This window comes from Ursus arctos, unplaced genomic scaffold, assembly GCF_023065955.2.
Source record: "Ursus arctos isolate Adak ecotype North America unplaced genomic scaffold, UrsArc2.0 scaffold_24, whole genome shotgun sequence".
NCBI lineage: Eukaryota > Metazoa > Chordata > Mammalia > Carnivora > Ursidae > Ursus > Ursus arctos.
The window spans coordinates 34,994,807-35,013,436 of record NW_026622919.1 but is presented as its reverse complement, the minus strand read 5'-3'; the positions used below and the strand labels follow the sequence as shown (position 1 = coordinate 35,013,436).

At 47.7% G+C, this 18,630-nt stretch overlaps 1 protein-coding gene and 1 non-coding gene across 15 annotated transcripts in view; both read left to right on the top strand.

Annotated features, from left to right (window-relative positions):
• ACACA (acetyl-CoA carboxylase alpha) overlaps nucleotides 1-18,630 on the top strand; it is a 280,386-nt gene that overhangs the window by 234,966 nt on the left and 26,790 nt on the right. For all 14 annotated transcript variants that reach the window (XM_057317769.1, XM_026517535.4, XM_048223482.2 and 11 more), the window contains 3 exons: nucleotides 9,187-9,341; nucleotides 10,026-10,196; nucleotides 16,995-17,131. In XM_057317769.1, the coding sequence (XP_057173752.1) occupies nucleotides 9,187-9,341; nucleotides 10,026-10,196; nucleotides 16,995-17,131 (463 nt within the window). The remainder of the gene's footprint in view (nucleotides 1-9,186; nucleotides 9,342-10,025; nucleotides 10,197-16,994; nucleotides 17,132-18,630) is intronic.
• On the top strand, nucleotides 2,304-2,494 carry LOC113269230 (U2 spliceosomal RNA). The gene has a single exon (XR_003321387.2). It is a non-coding gene; the product is annotated as a U2 spliceosomal RNA (small nuclear RNA).

The window sequence follows — 18,630 nt, the reverse complement described above, 5'->3', positions numbered from 1 at the left end:
TCCCAGCCAACCGGGCAGCCTGCCAGGCAGCGGCTTGGCTGTGCCTACATGGAGCACGCCCTGAGAGGGACGGTCTGACTCAAGCAAGGGCAGCTCCGGCTGAGCGCTGAGGCTGGCCCGCGCTGGCCCTTCCACCCAGCACACCCTCTCCCCAAGGCAGTATTGTGGCTTCAGGTGAGGATAGATATGTCCGCAGACATCTACGGGAATGCCTTCCTCCCAAGCCTTCTCTTTAGCATCCAGATAACAGGAAAAGGACACTTCCTTGGGTTAAGGGGATTCTGGGGTTAAGCTGGTTTTCTGGCAGAAGTGATCGAAGTATCTGAGCTGTGTGTGCTTTTCCATCACTTGTGTCCATCTTCAAAATGTTGTAAACTGAAAAGAGCTAGAGTTGCTTGTTTGAGTCAGAAAGCAGCATCTCTTGCCCGGAAAGGCGGAAGGGAAAGAAGTTCTGGTTCTAAAGCGTGGGAAGTGGCCTCTTGCCCTGTCAACTCTTGTACACACTCAGTGTCCTCACTTGGCACCATGGCCGTCCAAGCACTGGGCTCTGGGGGAGGCAGGCCCATGAGGAGAGATTATGGGATGGTGCCTCTTCCCTGAATTAGCGGCATCCTGCCACGCACCTCATCACGCTGATTTACAAGGTCTTCGGTGTGAGGCAATCTGGTGCAATAGTGACAGCATTTTCTGGGAAGGAGAAGGGGCTGTTTTGGTCTGTTCCATTCATCAGGTTGCATTTCTAAAAGCACTTGGGCTTGCCTCATCCCAGGAAGCAGTGATTCACAGTTCTGTCAGACGGAGAGACCTGGCTGGCATTTTTGTTGAATTGAACGTAAGCTTCTGTCTGCCTGTGGGCTGTCATCAGAATATGTCTGAGAGACCCTGTTCCCTGCCTGGCCTCAGTTGACCCAGAGCCATGCCATCCCTTGACCTGCTAGACTGGGGGAGTAGGCTAGCAACTAAGGAAAGGAAAATAGTAAAGACTTTGAGACTTAACTGCCTCAAGAATTCAGAGAATTCTGTGCGGCTTCCTGACTCTTCTGCGTGGACTGTTTGCGTGGGGGCACAGGGCTGCAGGGGCAGTAACAGAGTCTTTGATTCCTATTTGGAAATCTCCTGGTTTACTGTAATGATTTTTAAAAATATGAACAGCGGAGTACTAACACCATAGCAAGGAACCTAGGGTTAAACATCCCTGAGAGGATTGCTGTTAAAATCAGTATGCAAATGCAGTTGTATATTTAGATAGGTGTGGCCCCCTTTGAAGAAAAGCAGATATATGAAAATGGGATTTTAAAAAAACTAGATAGGTGGGAGAAATTATTCCCATTACAAAAGGATTATTTGCTTTACCAAAGGATTCACTGCAGGGTTCCTTCTAAATAGCTCCCTGAAGGCATTTAAAACAGGATCTGATTTACTCAGTTTTTCCAGAATGCTTTTGTGTAAAGAAAGGCACACCTGTGATGGATACAGAAATCGTTTTGCAGGGGTTTTTTTGTTTGTTTTTTTTTCCATCCTATCTTACTATCTTTACAGGGAAATTTCTTTCAACATCGAAAATGTGATTACACAGATCTTTTAAACAGCTACTTATGTTTGTACTTCTGAATCTTAATAAGATTCCAGTCTTTTTTATGCTGATTTTTCAGTCTCCAGGTTGAGGTACTGATGTGTGTTCTTGTATCTGAGATATTCTGGAGTTGAGCGAGGAGAGTGGTCTCGTCCTTCTCTTTGGCTTCATAAGTATTTAACCAATCAAAGCAAATTGCTTTCTTAAGACAAGGAAGAAGGACCCATAAAAGTTGAAATTGGGTTTAAATTTACATAGGCTTCTTAGTGTAACTAGAAAATAAAAAACACTTTAATATCACATTCTTTTATTAAACATTTTTCCTTTTTGCCAGCTTAGGATCGTTGTTACATAAACGAGAAACTGAGCACAAGAGATTTCTTTTGTCTTTGGCTGAGAGGAGAATTTTCAGCCTACCAGTCTGATTTTTATTCTGAGCTTTGAAGGTCTCACCCCTGCCCCCAAATCCTCCACCATAGGATGTGATCTGCCCGTCCATAGGGTGAGGCTCCCCTCCTCCTGCCCTCCTTCAGTGTCATGGCTGGGTAAAAAACACCTCCTGCTACAGAAATCAGGTCTCTCCTCGGAAGCTTCTCTCCAGCTTTGACCCCATGGAGGAGAAACGTGGCTTTTCATTATGTCCTGGCCCCAGGAACACCTGACAGGCTGCTGCCCTGTGGACACTTGTGGGTCAATTTAACTTGTTTCATTTAAAGGGCACTGGCTCTATATCGCTTCTCGGCCTTTTGGCTAAGATCAAGTATAGTATCTGTTCTTATCAGTTTAATATCTGATACGTCCTCCATCCGAGGACAATATATTAAACGGATTTTTGGAATTAGGAGACAGAATAGAAGCTTGCTCCGTCCACTGCACTTGTCGACCTGCTATTGCAGTACTTCCAGGAACCGTGCACCCACTCTGGGGGAAATTTTAAAAATATAAAATGAATTTAAAAAGAGCATGAGCTCTGAAGCCAGACTATCTAAGCCCAGATCCCAGCTCCACAGTTTCCTGGCTTCGCAGCCTTGAGCACGTTACTTCCTTTTTTTGAGCCTCGGTTTCCTCATCTGTAAGGTACCCATCTTTGAGGGTGTTTGTGAGGAGGAAAGGAAAGGTACTTCAGCATTTCTGCACATGGTACCACCACAGTAATGTTAGCTTTCCTCATTTGATCGGACTAGTATACCCTCCTTCTGGATTCAGCTCTTTACATTAAAATATTTTTAACTCTAAGGTTGGATTTTTGGGAGTTCATGGGGACTTTTTATTTGGGGAAGGTAGAGATGGGAGTAATCTACCTTTCTTCTCCCATTATTTCAGCCTTTTCCTAAAGTAGGATTCTAGAAAAAGAATGACTTTCCTCCCTGTAGCATATTCTTAAACACACGCACACAACGACTTGCTTTCCTAAAAACCCTGAGGCCCTGCAATCTGGCTAGAAAAGAAAGAAAACCATTCCAAGATATTTAATTGTACAGGGAGCTTACAGGATTGATCGAGAGCTTAGCTTTTTACAATAGTCCAGTGAATAAGGAATGCTCCTGACAAACGATCAATGATAGGGTAATCACTCTTTATCCCCCTCCTCATTCTTACCTTCTTTCTTTCAGGCGAACAGGGTTCAGAAGTCAAAAATCTTTATAGACGCCGCTTTTAAATTAAGCAGAAAATAGACATTGACATATTTGTTAATCTCCCCTAAATCATTACCAGGGCTGGCTGCTTTGCTGTACAAGGAGAGGGGGGCCCTTGGTGTGCTACACAAGGGTCTAACTAGCTTAAGAGCAGCCTCGTATTTTTAGAAAATAAAATTTAGCAAACCTTTTCTCCCCCCACTTAAAGCACACAAATCCTTGACTTTCTCGTGTGCATTTTAAAATACACACGTCCTCTACATCTGTCTGTTCCTTGCTTTGATGCTTTTTTGAGGTAGGTCTTGAACTGCGATCAGAGGCATTAAGGAAGGAGTCAAACAAGGCAACCTTTGGGGGAATGCTCTGATCTTCCTAGTCTCAGGAGGGCCAGAGCATTGCAGGTGTTTAGTCTGTTACTCTTTTAGAGCTCTGGAATAGCTTGACTGGCTTGACAAGACCTCTGTTAGTCCAGGAGCCACCCTTCTGTCCCTCCAACTTTGTAAAGCCAAGACCTTGTTTCCAGAATGCCATGCTCCTAAGCCCAGAAGTCCTTGCCCTCTGCACCCGGCGCTGAGCCGTGCTCTTAACTCCTTTCCTAACACAGTGAACCAAACCCTCCAGCTGATCTGCCCTTCTGTGGCCACTGCCAGGATAGCTGCTTGGCCGATGTGGGTGCATTTCGTGTGGAAGAACACAAGCTTTGGAGATAGCCAGACCCAAGTCTAAATCCAGACTTTGCGACGTGAGAGCTGGATGCCATTGGGCACGTAGCTTTACATTTCAGAGCCTTGGTTTTTCTCATTTGTAAAGTAGATGCCCTGTCTGTAAGGTTGGGTTGTTATAAGGATTAGAGACGATGTGTGTGAAGCAATTTGGAAAGCGCTCAGTGACATTGACGACTGCAGCTTGGTAGCAGTGTTAACAGCTGACCAGAACTAGGTCTGAATTGTGCATGGTGACTTACGAGCTATGTGATCCCGAAGGCGCTAAGTGTGGCGCCTGGCACACAGTGAGTGCTCGGTAAATGGTGTGCGCTGTAGATAGTACAGGGGTACATATACAGTACACGTGCGGGTGCACACATACGTAAGCACAGTGTTGGTGGTTTACCCAGAGGGAGGATGTTCTAAAGGTCTGGAACTTTCTATTCATCCATATCCTTGGTCCTACCATCCCTTGTCCCTGGCCGGGCTGTGATTTTACCCGCTGTTGTTGGTTCTTGATCTCACAGTAACATGAGGAGCTACCCTTAAATCTTAGGCCTGCCCAGCAGGTTTCAGGGGCCCTGGGGTTGGAGCATGAGTGGCCCCAGTTCCCAGGGTGGGGGCAGTGGATGCTCAGGGCGCTTAGGACTGTGACTGCTTGCCAGCCGGTACAGAAGTGTTGTAAGACTGTAGTCCCGCTTACAACCAGTCTCCTGCCTGGGCATCGCTGTGCCTGAATGTGGCTCTGGACTTAGAGTCCGGCCTATTTCTTACAAGAGCAAACAATGTGTTCTCCCAAGCTCAGACTTACCGTCTGATTAAGGAGTAAAACATACAGTCACGTGATTCACAGGGGATACCAAGCACTCTGCCCTTAGTGAGAAGTGTGCATAATTTCTAAGTCATGGGCAGCCTTAGACCGAAAAGTGGAAGACAAGGAGGGTAGGGGGGCAAGTGATGTAGAGAGAAAGGCCCAGTGCCTTTCAGGTCCCATGTCGCAGAAGCCATCTACATGAACTTTTAAACACTCCCCAAGAGCATCAAAAGGGCAAGTTCTTGGAGCACTGTAATGAACGAGTTTAAAGCCACTGCTTGCTTGTTTAATGGAGAGCTGACTGCCCACTCACAGACGAAGTGAACATTTCTGTTTCACCCTGGCACCCAAGGAACCAGGTCTGGGCTCACATAAAAACTTCACTTTGGGTGTTCTGAAACAGTGCAACCAAATCCACGTAGCACTGTGTTCATAGCAACGTGAAGGTGGGTGAGCGGAATGTAAAGAAAGTTGGAGGATGGATGTTCAGTGAGTAATGCTACGGGCCACACTCTTTATTCGGGACTTGGGGTATAAAGAAACAATTCAACAGACATGCCTGATTCAGGGTAATCTATAAACAGATACTTTAAATGTAATGTGGTAAATATGATCAGTGTTTACAAAAATATTAGGACATACCGCCTGGGTGGCTCCATCAGTTCGGTGTCTGCCTTTGGCTCAGGTCACGATCCCGGGGTCCTGGGATGGAGTCCCGCATCAGGCTCCCTACTCAGCGGGGAGTCTGCTTCTCCCTCCCCCCTTCCCCCCTGCTCGTGCTCTGTCTCTTCTCTCAAATAAATAAATAAAATCTTTAAGAAATATATATTAGGACAAAGTTTAAAAAAAAAAATCTTAGGCGTGCCCAGGAAACCGTGTCTGATCTACAGAGCAGGAATTATTGGAGACATTGTCTTGGTCTCAGTTACGGAATGGGACTAAGATGGAACTTGAGCTGTTTCAGCCAGAAGCCTGCCATCATCCTTTAGCCTTTCCTGAAATGAACGAGATTCTGCTACTGAAGCACTTCCTTGTCCTCTGACCCAAGTAAGCAAGAAGAGACAAGATAACATAGTGCCCCAAATCTCTGGGGGCCATGCAGCTGTACCTGAAACTTGGCTTTTGCCCCTTGCTAGTTTTGTGACCTTGGTGAGTTGAGTTAGATAAATTCTCAGTGCCTCAGTTTGCTCACCTGTAAGGTGGGGATAGTAAGAATACCAGCTTTGAGGTTGTCGTAAGGATTGAGTTAATAGATACAAAGCACTTAGAATAGTGCCCTGTACCCACAGATATTAACTTTGACTTCTGATTTTAGGCATCAGGGAGCCAGGAAAAACATTTCTTTAGCTTGGCTTACTTTTTAACTTTCCATTTGATATAATTTCACCGAATAGTTACTAGAATAGTACAAAGGACTTTTTTTTTTTTTAAGATTTTATTTATTTATTTGACAGAGAGAGAGACAGCCAGCGAGAGAGGGAACACAGGCAGGGGGAGTGGGAGAGGAAGAAGCAGGCTCCCAGTGGAGAAGCCTGATGTGGGGCTCGATCCCAGGACTCCGGGATCACGCCCTGAGCTGAAGGCAGACGCTTAACGACTGAGCCACCCAGGCGCCCCAGTACAAAGGACTTCTGATGCCTTTTTCTTAGATTTACCTGTTGGTAACATCTTGTCCCATTCGCTTTATTGTTTCTGTGTGTTCACGTACATGGGCTTGCTTGCCCACTCTCTCCAAGCACACCCACATACAGTTTCTGCAGACCATCTGACAGTCATTTGTAGACCTCATGCTCCTTTATCCATAGATATTTAGTGTGTGTTTCTAAGAACACAGGCTTTCTCTTCTGTAACACAAGACACTTATCTACATCAGGAACTAGAACACTGATACAATACTACTATCTGATTCATGGTTCATATCAAGTCACTTGATATGAATAATAATATCCTTTACAGACTTGTTGTTGTTCAGATCTGAGATCTAACCCTAGACCACACACTGCAACCTCTTTTCAATTACTTAGTCTGTCATCATCTTGACCTTTTTTTGAAGAATACAGGCCACCTTTTTTTTGTTGGTGGGAGTAAGATTTTTTTAAGTAATCTCTACACCCATTGCGGGCCTTGAACTCACAACCCTAAGATCAAGAGGCACATGCTCTACCAACCGAGCCAGTCAGGCACCACAGGCCCCTTTTTTGTAGCATGTTCCTCAGTCTGGGTTTTGTTTCTATTTCCCCATGGCTAAATTCAGATAATGCATTTTGGGCAGGAATATTCCAGAAGTGTTATTTATGATCAGGACATCATATCAGGAGGCATATGTAAGTTTGTCCTGCTCTTGGTGATGGTAATTGTGATTACTTGTTTCAGGTTTTGTTTGCTAATAGTAATTTGTGAGGAGATACTTTGAGACAATGTAAATATTCTGTTCCTCAACAAACTCTCACCCACTAGTTTTCGTACCCATTGATAATTGGCAGAATCAAGTGCTGTGATGGTGGTAAAATGGTGATTTCCTAATTCTATCATTCCTTCGACGTCTATTAAATATTCTGCTGGAAGGGAGAACTTTCCCTTCCCTCTTCCCCCATTTAATTATTTATATTAGGATGGACTCACAGGTTATTTCATTCCATAAATATTCTGGTAATTAATATCATTGTCCTATTTTTGATGAATTTGATGCTCAGACTGTCTCAGATCTGGCCAGTGGGAACACGTTCACACTGACTCCTGTGTCCTTTTAACATGTCTCAATCACTTGAGTGCTTTCTTGCTTTTTATGACAGTGTGTTCCAGGCTCATCTTCTGTTTTTCCTGCCCCAGCCCTGGAATCAGCTATTTCTCCAAGGAGTCTGTGTTCCTCTTACTAGAGAAGGAAAAATGTTTGTCTAGGGTGTTACAACTGAGATCGTCTCATCTCAGAAGAAATCAGTTGGCTCTCCTCCCATCTATTCTTTAGGCAGATCCACCCCAGAATGGATGGGCCTTCATCTGATCCCACAGCCCTGCTCTGCCTGGTGTGGAAAGAAGGCTGCTGAGTGTTAGGGCCCCAATGTGATATGCCCTGTGTGAGCTCCCAAGAAGAGATAGCCATCAGCTCTCTTCCTTGTGGTTTTCAAGTAGTGATGGGCTTTAAAAAAAAAAAAACAACGGAGGTGGAGGTGGGCATCTAAAAAGCCTCATAAAAATAAAACTGGGTCCTGTGGCTACATCCCTGTTCTATTAACATGTGTTTATCTGTAATACTTACAGCTCACTCAGCAGCCCAAGGCTGTTTATGGCATATGATTCATAGTGGCATAAAAAGCAAGGCCTGTTCCCAGACGGACATGCTTGAAATAGACCTTTCTCTTCTGCAGCCCATCACCTGTGGTCATGTATTTATTTGTCAGCTTTGGTGACAAAGCACTTCAGGTTGTCCCCCACACCAGGGGCTGTCACCTATTGCTCCTTCAGCTAGACTTACCACTCTCTACTAGGCAGGCAGCTAAATTTTCAGTATTGATTACAAGTCCTATTCTGGGAGTAATTAGGAAGAAAAGCATAACATAGCAGCACCTCTACTGGGACACGACTGACTGAAGGTGGGGGAGGGGGGTCCTCCCTGTTACAAAGAACTGTAGATTCTTTACAGGAATCTGTTGAGTGAGGGTACTGTGTGCTTAGAAGCTCAGTGATCCAAATAGGATTTGTGGACTGCCATTCATTCTCTTTTCCCCTCTTGCTTCACTTTTAGCCCAAGAACTAGAATGTCTTTATCACTCTGGTCAGGGGTTGGCTCTGGCAGTAGCGGCCCAGGTGTAGACTAGGAAGCTGGCTAATCCCATCTGTTGAGCTGGCATAAGACACACAGATCTGGCTGTAATTAGAGTCTGTTCTGATTTCAGGTTAAGAGTTTTCAAACCTGAGATTAGCAGCTGTGGAGTAACAGCAGCTTGCAACTGTAGGAGTCCTCCGGCGGGAGACTTGTGTGGACATGGGAGAAGGGGCTGCTGGTCTGGGCCTGGAGGCATAGCGACTGCCCCCCTCCCCTGTCGCACATGCAGAATAGTCCAGCTGCTCTAATGCTGGTCAGTCAGGCACGGGCATGGTGTCTTGCACGGGGAAGGAGGGGCCTGGCTGTCAGTCAGTGAGACAATGAGAGACACAGGCCCCTAGGCCGTTGTTTGCACCTGCTCAGAGAAAGACCTGGGGAGAGGGACTCCCATGGCTGCTTTTACAGTTGTGACCTCCACAGGGAGAGGAGGACATGTGGGCTCCCCATGGCAAGATAAGGACCAGTCTGGCATCTCACAGAGTTCTGTTATTCAGCAAAGAGGTGGTAAACACAATGGAGAGCCAGGCCACAGAGAGCGGGGCAGTGTTTTTGAGCTTCCTGTGACTATGGCTGCTTCTGTGCAGAGAGATTCCTGGTCACCACACAGTGTGACGGGCAGGTTTATTTAATTGCAGGCACCCCAGAGCTAAGCCCAGCTGAGCGGAAGGAGCTGGAGAACAAGTTGAAGGAGCGGGAGGAATTCCTAATTCCCATTTACCATCAGGTAGCCGTGCAGTTTGCTGACTTGCACGACACACCAGGCCGGATGCAGGAGAAGGGTGTTATTAACGTAAGTACAGTGGTTGCCACTTCTCCTGACTTGTCAGAGACCCGCGAGCAAGCAAGCGAGTGTATGTCTCGTGCACATAGGCTCACAAGCAGGGAACTGTTAGGGTTGGATTGAAACAACTTGTGCAGATCAAACCGTTTCCTTTTTTTTTTTGGAGAGACTTTTCCCTTTTTCGTGTATCTGTTATCACCCCAAAACAATTTCTGATTTACATGACCATGGACTCCTCAGAAGGCAGGCTCCATTTTACTGGTGGGAAACTGAGTCTCATGTGGCTCCACTGGGGACAGCTTCCCCAGCGGTCCTCAGGCTGTGGACCCAGTGTCAGGGTTCCCGCAGCAGGCAGTTCACATTTGATCCGTGTGCAGGTTGTTCGAGCCATTCTGCTCCAAACCAGGTCCGTATTGTCTCATTATCTGGAGGTTCACAGCCTCCTCCCCAGAACATCTCAGCCATGGGTGGGGCTCACATTAACGAGGCCTGTTGCCGTGCGCAGTACTCTGGACAGGGGGCTGTAGCTCCGAACTGGGGAGACAGCGGCAGGAGCTAGAGTCCCGGCCAGCTGTTATGTCTCTACGGGGCTTGCTAGTGATCAGGGTTTTGTGCCGGTGGAGTTCCCTGTGGACTGGGCACTGGGCAAGGATTAGGGCTGAGGTGACTAGGCTTATTCTTGTCTGTACGTAGGATATCCTGGACTGGAAAACATCCCGTACCTTCTTCTACTGGCGGCTGAGGCGTCTCCTGCTGGAGGACCTGGTCAAAAAGAAAATCCACAATGCCAACCCAGAGCTGACCGATGGCCAGATTCAGGCCATGTTACGGCGTTGGTTTGTAGAAGTGGAAGGAACTGTGAAGGTAGGTGGGTGCCCTCAGAAGAGCCTTCGTGCTCTGCTCCTTACCCCACCCGAGAATCCTCAGGCCCCTAGAGGCAGAAGTGAAAGGGAAGCCTACAGGCCTAAGCCCTGTTTCCTCTCCACACAGTGACATGTCACAGTGGCTTGTTAGAAGAGGTCATAGGACATTTTTTGCTGCTCATTCTGTCATTCAGCAAACCTTTTTGAAGACTTACTATGTACCAGATACTGCATTAGCCCTGGAAAGTGAAAGAGGCAGATGCTCTTCCTATTGACACAGAGCCCATCATCTCAAGGGGGAGATGGATTGGCCAAGAGGTCATGTACAACAGTGTGGCCGATATTACACATAGCAAACCCAGGACATCATGGAGCACAGAGGAGGACACCGGAGCCCCTCTGTGGGAAGGAGAGTCGAGGACTTCTAGAAGTGGTGTCTCAGCAGACCTGAAAACAAAGTAGGAATGAACCAGAAGAAAAGGTTGGGATGGGGGTGAGGGGTGGGGGGAAGGTAGGAGGAACGTTCCAGGAAGAAGGAATGGCATGTTTCAGGGCCTGATAGCAAGAGTGTCATGCATCCAAAGCACTGCAAATATTTCAAGATGGCAAGAGATCCCAAGAGACTGGGATCGTGCGGGGCCATGGAAGGTGTGTTGAGGGTTTGGACTGCAGTCTGCGGGGAGCCACTGAAGTATTTAAAGCAGCAGAGTGACATACTCTGATTTGTGTTGTAGGAAGGCCACTTGGGAGGCTGGCTGGGGGGTGGAACTGCAGGAGTCAGGAGCAAGAAGCCTAATCAGAGGTGATGGTTATGTGGGCAGGAAGATGCTGGGGCTTCAACTACAGATCTTCTGATTTCAAATCTGAGCTGGAAGGAAGTGTCCACCCTGTCTGCAGGGAACCAAGAATCCCACATCTTCTTGGGATGATCTCATGGAGAGGACGCAGGGCTTGGACCAGTGCCCCCACTGAGAAAGTGTCCCTGGTGCTCTTGCCCCAGGACTGGGATGGGCGGGTCTGAGCCCAGGTTGACCAGACACCAGTATTTGCCCCTGGAATTGTGGGCTGCACAAGACAGTCTATGGGAGGATGAGAAGAAAGAGTTAGAACTTTTCTCTATTTACTTTTACTAAGAAAAAGAAATTGACCTTCATTCATAGTTATTATATGAGTTAAAAGTAAATCATACAGGTCATATATCCATTTATCAGGATATTGGTGTATGTGCCGAAAGTGTCTTTTCCTGATAGCTGTTTTGATCGGAACATTTGGTGCCTCATGGGTTAGCGTACTGAGGGAGGGCGGTCCCTTCAGCCTCTTCTTGCGAAGTGTTGCTTGACGTCTCTGCGGACTGTTCTCAGGGAGGAACTCCCAAGATTTGCCGTCATTGTTAAAGCCAGTGAATCTGGGTGCTTCTAAGATTCACCTCTGTTAAGCCTACCCATTTCTTTACGACTGAAAAGCTTTTTTAGATAAATATTTCAGATGTGCAGCAGGCAAGCGCAGCCTTATGTGACATCTGGTTCAGGTTAAGGTCAGTCTGTGGCATCATAATTGAGTGAGACAATTTTGTCAGTGGCTACTGGCAGCTCCTAGTGGAAGTTGGCATTGAAAGTCACGCAAGTGTAAAATAAGAGGTTGTTCTCCAGTTCAGAGTGGCCGGCTAGGTAAATGGAGTGTGTGTGTGTGGCCAGGAGAGGCCCGCACCGCCTCCCTACCACATTAGTCAGTAATGGACGTGCATGGCCTCAGTAAGCACAAGGATGAGGAGAAGGAATAGCTTCCCTCCGAGCATGAAGTGAGTGAATAGGCCCTTCAGTTCCTTAGCATCCTGTATCCAGGGGACGGTGCATCCGGAGAAGCCAGTCCTTGCCGTGTCGTCGAGGTGGAGAGAACAGTGGGCTGTGTGTGCACAGACTCCAGCTGGAAATCGAGTGCAGGAGACAACCCCGGCCCCACAGGCAGGAGGCCGCCGCCCGAGGTGCTGGGAACCAACCGTACCCAGGAACTAAGGCTATTCCCTCCCTCCTGCCTACAAAAGACCACATTCTCTTGAGCTCCGTACTACGGGACGACAGCTGAGGAGAGAAAGGGCGGGCGGCGATGCTGCGATGTGGCTTTGAAACCTCCTTCCATATTCTGCAGCCTCAGCAGGACCTAGTTTAGTGTGGGGTGGGTGATAAAATCTGGAGCGCCCTTGAGAGAAGAAAGTGTTGCACAGTTGAAACGCCGTCTCTGCTGCCTGGGAAGGGCTGACACAGAATCGGCTCCGTATTTGGGAATGGCTTAAAACCTTAAAAATGTCATCCCCCCCACCATTGGTTCTTCAAACAGTGATAGATATTGTGCACTGTGTCTCAGGTGCAAATACCGGCCAAGTCCAGACCTTGGCTTTGCACCGGGAAGTAACCTTCTGATCCTCAGTGCGGTTACTGGCAGGGAAAGGCATTTAGCGATAGGTATCTGTGAGCCATGCGGTGTGTTTTTTTGTCCCAGAGAATCTGTCTTTTAATCTTAATCCTAAAGAGATTTGGGGACAGAAAATTTGAAGACACTGCGATGTTATGTAACTTAGCAGGGCAAGTCTTTTGTTTCCCATAGAGGACTCTTCCTGAGAGTCACGGGACTCCACCGGAACCCACTGGGACAGTCCTGTTGTAGGAAATAGTAAGGTTTATGGCCTAGGGCTTCGCTGCAGAGAGAGGCAAAGCATCACTGCAGGTCCCTGCAAACAGTACCAAGAACTGGGGTTTAAATTGGGTCATAGGAACACAGTGCGTGTCTGTTGTGCGGGTAGGTTCTCGGTCTCGATTCTTAGATCCACAGTCTGAGTTATGTGGTATTTCAAAGACTGATTTTCCCCCAAGCCCCAGGAGTAGAAACCGAGATGAGAACTCTGTGTGGGGCCGTGAGCAGAACGTGGTCTTGGAATCTCACAAACGTTGCACACCCCAGCCTTGCAGACTTGGATATGGTGTTTATTTAAGCCTCCGTCCCCTCCTGTGTAAAGCAGAGATGACGTTTCTTTCACAGGGTTGAGTGAGTTTTAAATGACACGATAAAGAAGGTATGGAGCACAGTGCCTGGCACTTAGTAGACACTCAAAAGACGCCTGTTCGCTCCTCTTCGCTCAGCTCAGCACACATCAGAGGGTGAACTAAGAGCTACAGGTGTGACTTCACGATTGTGGCAGGAGCCGTGAGCACAGTCGAGTCTCAGTACGTGTCCTTTGACGTGGCTTGCTCTAACTTACCCACAGGCTAGGGTGCCGTAATACGGTCTTGTGATCCGGGTCATTCACCACCCACTCACGCTTACTCTGGATTTCCAAACGAGATGGTCGGTCAGTGGAGGCCCTTGGGAGGATGACAGAGGAAAAAGCACCATTGATGGGCTTGTCTGATTTCCCCTGTCCCCAAAGCCCGGTCTCATGCTACCCCTGGCCAAGTCCCATGCACCGAACTTCTGATTTCGGGCCAGGGAAGGAGGAGGGAAGACAGAACCTGGGAAACATTTTTTTGGCCCTGGGTGGGGCTGAGACCAGAGTAGCTCTGAGGAGACAGGGTCCACAGGCCACCCCAGCCCACATGGCTGTTTGCTGTTTTACTCCAAAGCCTCAGAAAAAAAAAAAAAATCACACTGCCGGAGGTATCTCCAGAAAGCTCCCCAGTTGAGTTATCTACAGGGCATGGTAATCAGGACTCAGATTCATCAGACTGTGCCCTGGTCACTCTCTGGTCCTCCTGTACACTGAATAAGGAGGACTTAACAGCTATCCAATCCTTAGAAAGGAGACTTTCTAAACAGGTCATTTAGATTTTGTGCGATAGACTAATTACTACGTACAATTAGTGAGGCTGCGTAGTGCCCGAGATTCTTATCCACTGATGCAGAGAAGGATAAAGCATCCGCTGAACAGGTACTGTAAGGCCAGTGTGGCGATGTTTAATTATCAATACTTTATTGGTATTAAAATGTTCGATTGGGATGAGTGTGAGGCAGGCGACTCGTGAGCCCAGGCCTGTCATGAGATTAGCAGCCCAGCATTTCACACTTGCTTTTAAAATCCACACTGGAAATAATCAGCCACGTTTTCATAATGTTAAGGAGGGAAATGATAAGGGCTTCCCTTTCTGGGAATAGGGTTGGCCCGTCCTTCTGGATGGCTGGGATGATGAGCCTTACATCTTGGTTCTCGGAGGGCAGGTAGGGAACTGTAGCCTCCTTAACTCCGTAGAAGGGAGCCTTGCAGTACCCTACACCCTCCCAGGCCCGTTAAGAAAACCCTGTGGCACTGTGGGTGCTGACGTTTGTTTGTTCCTGCTGCAAATGCTATTGACGAGGGTTTGGGACCCCATCGCCTTGGCATACGCTGCCATGATGGACGCTTGACTGAGGTTTGGCTTGGTGGTTGTCGTCCAGTTGTCGTATTTAGAGCGAACAGCAAATCTTTCATACGTGTTGCCCTTAATTCCTGTCTAGGAACTTTTGAAATGGTTAATTTCAACACCTGGCATATCCTGTGGCTGCGGGAGGGGAAGGCAGAGTTCTCTCTAGAGGGTAGCTGGCTTTCCAGCGCAGTGTCTGAGCATCGTTAGAAGCAGGCGTCTCGTTAGCTAATACATTACACCAATCAAGGAGAGTTATCTTAAGCCACAATTAATCTGCTCCCTGGCATATGTTGATAGGAAAGCATCATGCTGTTTCTTAATTAAAAGCAAACGGATTAAAAATGATTAATAAGAGTATTAAATATTCTCCTAAAGGCTTTGGGATTCTTGGGTAAATCTAGTTTTGTTTTGTTTCCCATTCTGAAACCCAAGAAGCATTCACTGTTTTATTTTTTCCAACCCTCAAAATCTGCATAAGTAAGGGCCTGTGCCTAAGTCCTCAAGCCATGGAGAAGTCTAAATTACCAACGATAGAGTTGGAGATGTCCGAGTTCGGCGGCAGTGGGTAAGAGTCCCAATGTATCCAGTCCATATGTGGGGCGCATGGCGCCGGGGATACCGGAGAGAAGACCACTGCAGTGTGGGGAAGACATGGCCACGCACCTCCTTTCCTTCCGAACAAGACACTTCCCTGCCCTTTGCCTCAGAGATGGCAGCAGAAGTCCTGACCGAGGCTCGGGCTGACACTGGCTTGGCCATCACACCCTCGCTAGGAGAGCTGATCTTTGTATCCGCTGTCCCAAACAGAGGGCACGTTGGGGGCCAGAAAAAGAACTGCATTAAAGAACGAGGAAGGGCACACTGCTGACCCTTAATCCCCTGCTCCTTAATCCTTCCACTGTGAAGGGCTCCTTAAGAATTTTTAGAAACGTGGAAGCCAGTCACATGATGTAATAAATAAGCGGTCACAGCTAACTCACCGGCTAAGTGAGAGATGTGGAAGTGAGAGTCTACGAGAAGCCATTCCTTTTGAAGGCATGAAGTAGAAAGTTAGAAAACCGCACAGCGCTGTTTCTGACTGCATGCTGCCCTTGAGGGGGGTGAAGACGACATTCCCTCTGTGCCTCCTGGCTCCTGCAGTGACAGCCATGGCTCCGACGCCTTGCTTGTATACAGGTTTCCTGAGCCACGTCTCAAGCCTCAAAGCCTCTGAGAGTCCCTAATGCACCCACCTATTAAATTACAGCGCCAAACTCATTGTCATTCTGACTTTGACTTCGTTAGTGATAACAGAGAAGGATAGCGCACCTTTAAATGACGAGCTTTGTGTTTAATTACCCAAACAAAATGACATAAATATGAATGAGCCCTAATGGTGGTACTTGGTTTTCCGGAAACCATTAACAAAACGATTCCTAAATGATTTGTAAAGAAAATGAGAGGAGAAGAGAGCAAGGAGAAGGCTATTAGGTTTCTAACACACTCCTGAATTATTATGTAGTCAACTACCTAGGAAATACTCAGCTAAATGATCTCGAAAAAAAGGAGGCACAAGGTGGTTTGTTGAGATTTTCAGGGTTACAGACACCTTACCCCTTTGGAATATTCTCACAGACAGTAAAATGGGGGGTAGGTTTCTGACCTAGTGGCTCTCCCCTAGCATCAAGGCTTCCCCAACCGCGCAAGTCCTCTGCCAGCCTGGCAGGGGCTAGAGACTTACAGTTTAAGAATTGTGGATCACCTCCTCAGAAAAGACAACGTTTCATTTGAATTTTTTTTACAGATATTTAGAGTGCACACGCAAGCAGGGGGTGGAGGGGGGAGGGAGAGAGAGAATCTCAAGCAGGCTCTGCACTGAGCATGGAGCTGGACACCAGGCTCGATCTCACAACCCCGAGATCATGACCTGAGCAGAAATCAAGAGTCGGATGCTCAACGACTGAGCCACCCCGGCACCCCTTAGGTTTTTTTAAACACACGTTGACTTCTATTTTTTAGGTAAACTCTACACCCACGTGGGTCTCACACTCACAACCACGAGATCAAGAGTCACGTGCTCCACTGTGTGAGCCAGGCAGGCGCCTCTCAATCAGCACTGCACTAAACAATTCGGGCTTTTAACTGTTTCTCTCCAGCCCATCAGCTGGTTCCAGTCTGTCAGCCTTTGTGGAGTAGGTAGAGACCTACAGTGATAGGACTGAAGTCAGAGTGTGAACCTGGGTGCCTCCAGGAGCCCAAGTGGATGCTTCAAGAGGCATCTTGTACCAAAAAAAGAAAAGAGAATGAGGACACTCCTGTCCTGAGGCCTCTTTCCACTACAAGGCCAGCAGTCGTGCAGAACCGTGAACAATCAGGGTGTCCAGCCTGGCTTAGCCTCTGGTGTTTGACCAAGAGTTGTCTGTTTGCAGGCCTACGTTTGGGACAATAACAAGGATCTGGTGGAGTGGCTGGAGAAGCAGCTGACCGAGGAAGATGGTGTTCGCTCAGTAATCGAGGAAAACATCAAGTATATCAGCAGAGACTACGTCCTGAAGCAGATCCGCAGGTGAGACCCACAGCGGGGGATTTCTGTAGGAGAAGCTGGGCTCGCTTCCTGGGAAGGAGCAAAGATTTAAGAACAGATCGTGAGAAGATGCCTTATGATCTTTGTGGGGTTTTCTGTTTGAGACCGCTGTAGTTGACCCTCTGATAAAAACAGAGCCCAGAAACACAGTTGTTTCTCCGCTCCTGGTCCCTCGGGCACTTAGGGATCTCCACGAGACGAAGGCCTAGTTCACTGTGCCCGACCGGTACCTCCAAGTGATCCTCAGACTGGACGAACGATTCTGTGCGAAAAGCACGGCCTAGCAGCTCCTCCCCTCCCACAGCCAAGAGTTTTCAGTGTTCTCCATCGAGTGGGTGGTGGAGGCGGCTGGGGACATAAATGTCAGTTCGGGAGACAGATCTGTACTCAGGGGGACCCATTATTTACAGTTTACCCCCTTTGCTTTATCACTTGTGAGGAGTGCGCTTGCTTTCCCATAGATACACCCTCCCATAAACCTACCGAGGATGAGTGACATGGATCACGGCCCTTTGCCCCAGATAGTAAAGTGTGTTTGCTCTTACCTAACCACAGTAGGAGCAATTTTAGTAAATTTAACGTTGATAGGGGTTTTTTTGAGAGGGAAAGGAGAGAGAGAATACCAAGCAGGCTGCACACTCTGTGCTGAGTGCAGTGCGGGGCTTGATCTTATGACCTGAGCCGAAGTCAAGAGTCGGACACTTAACCGACTGAGCTACCCAGGCGCCCCACCACTGATGGAAGCTTTTACCTAGTCCACCGTTTGTAGAACATTGCTCGTTTTGCTGTCATCTGATGTTTTCTCATGATTAATATTACACTGGAATATTACATCCCTGAAGTGGCCTTCACGGGGGTACCACATCTGGAGACATGATGTCATCTGCCCCTCCTGGTGTTAGAATCACCTGGTCAAGATGCTACTTACTGATCTCCCCCATTGCACCCGATAAACAGTCAGTCTGGGGGGAGACACTGGAGGGCCGTCGCAGGTACCCTGTTCCTCAGCAGGATTCCCGCCTAGATCCAGCACCCGTGGAGGGCTCTGGTCTGAGCCGGCCTTTACGGCGAGGTTGCAAAAGGATAACTTTCCAACTCTGTCCTCCACAGTCCCCACTCCAGTTCTCCTGTAAGCATGAAGTCTTCTTTCTCCATTCATGTATGTATTCATTAGTCTACACCAATAATGAATTTCTATTTTTTTAATAATTTGCAATTCATTATTACACTCACTTCAATGCCCAAAATGTCCCAGACTGAGCCAGTAGGAACACCTTTGTGCCGGTTCCATTTTCTTTGTGACACACCCCCACTGCTTTTATTAGGGGGTTTTTTTGGGTTTTCGTCTTTGTTTTTGTTTTAATTCCTTACTTTCTGGCGTAGCGAAACGTGTCAGGTCCATCTCGTAGTTGCCTTGCTGCTGGCGACTCTTCATGTAGGAAGACAAATCCGGTGAGGGGTGGCTGGGGAAGCTGCAGTGG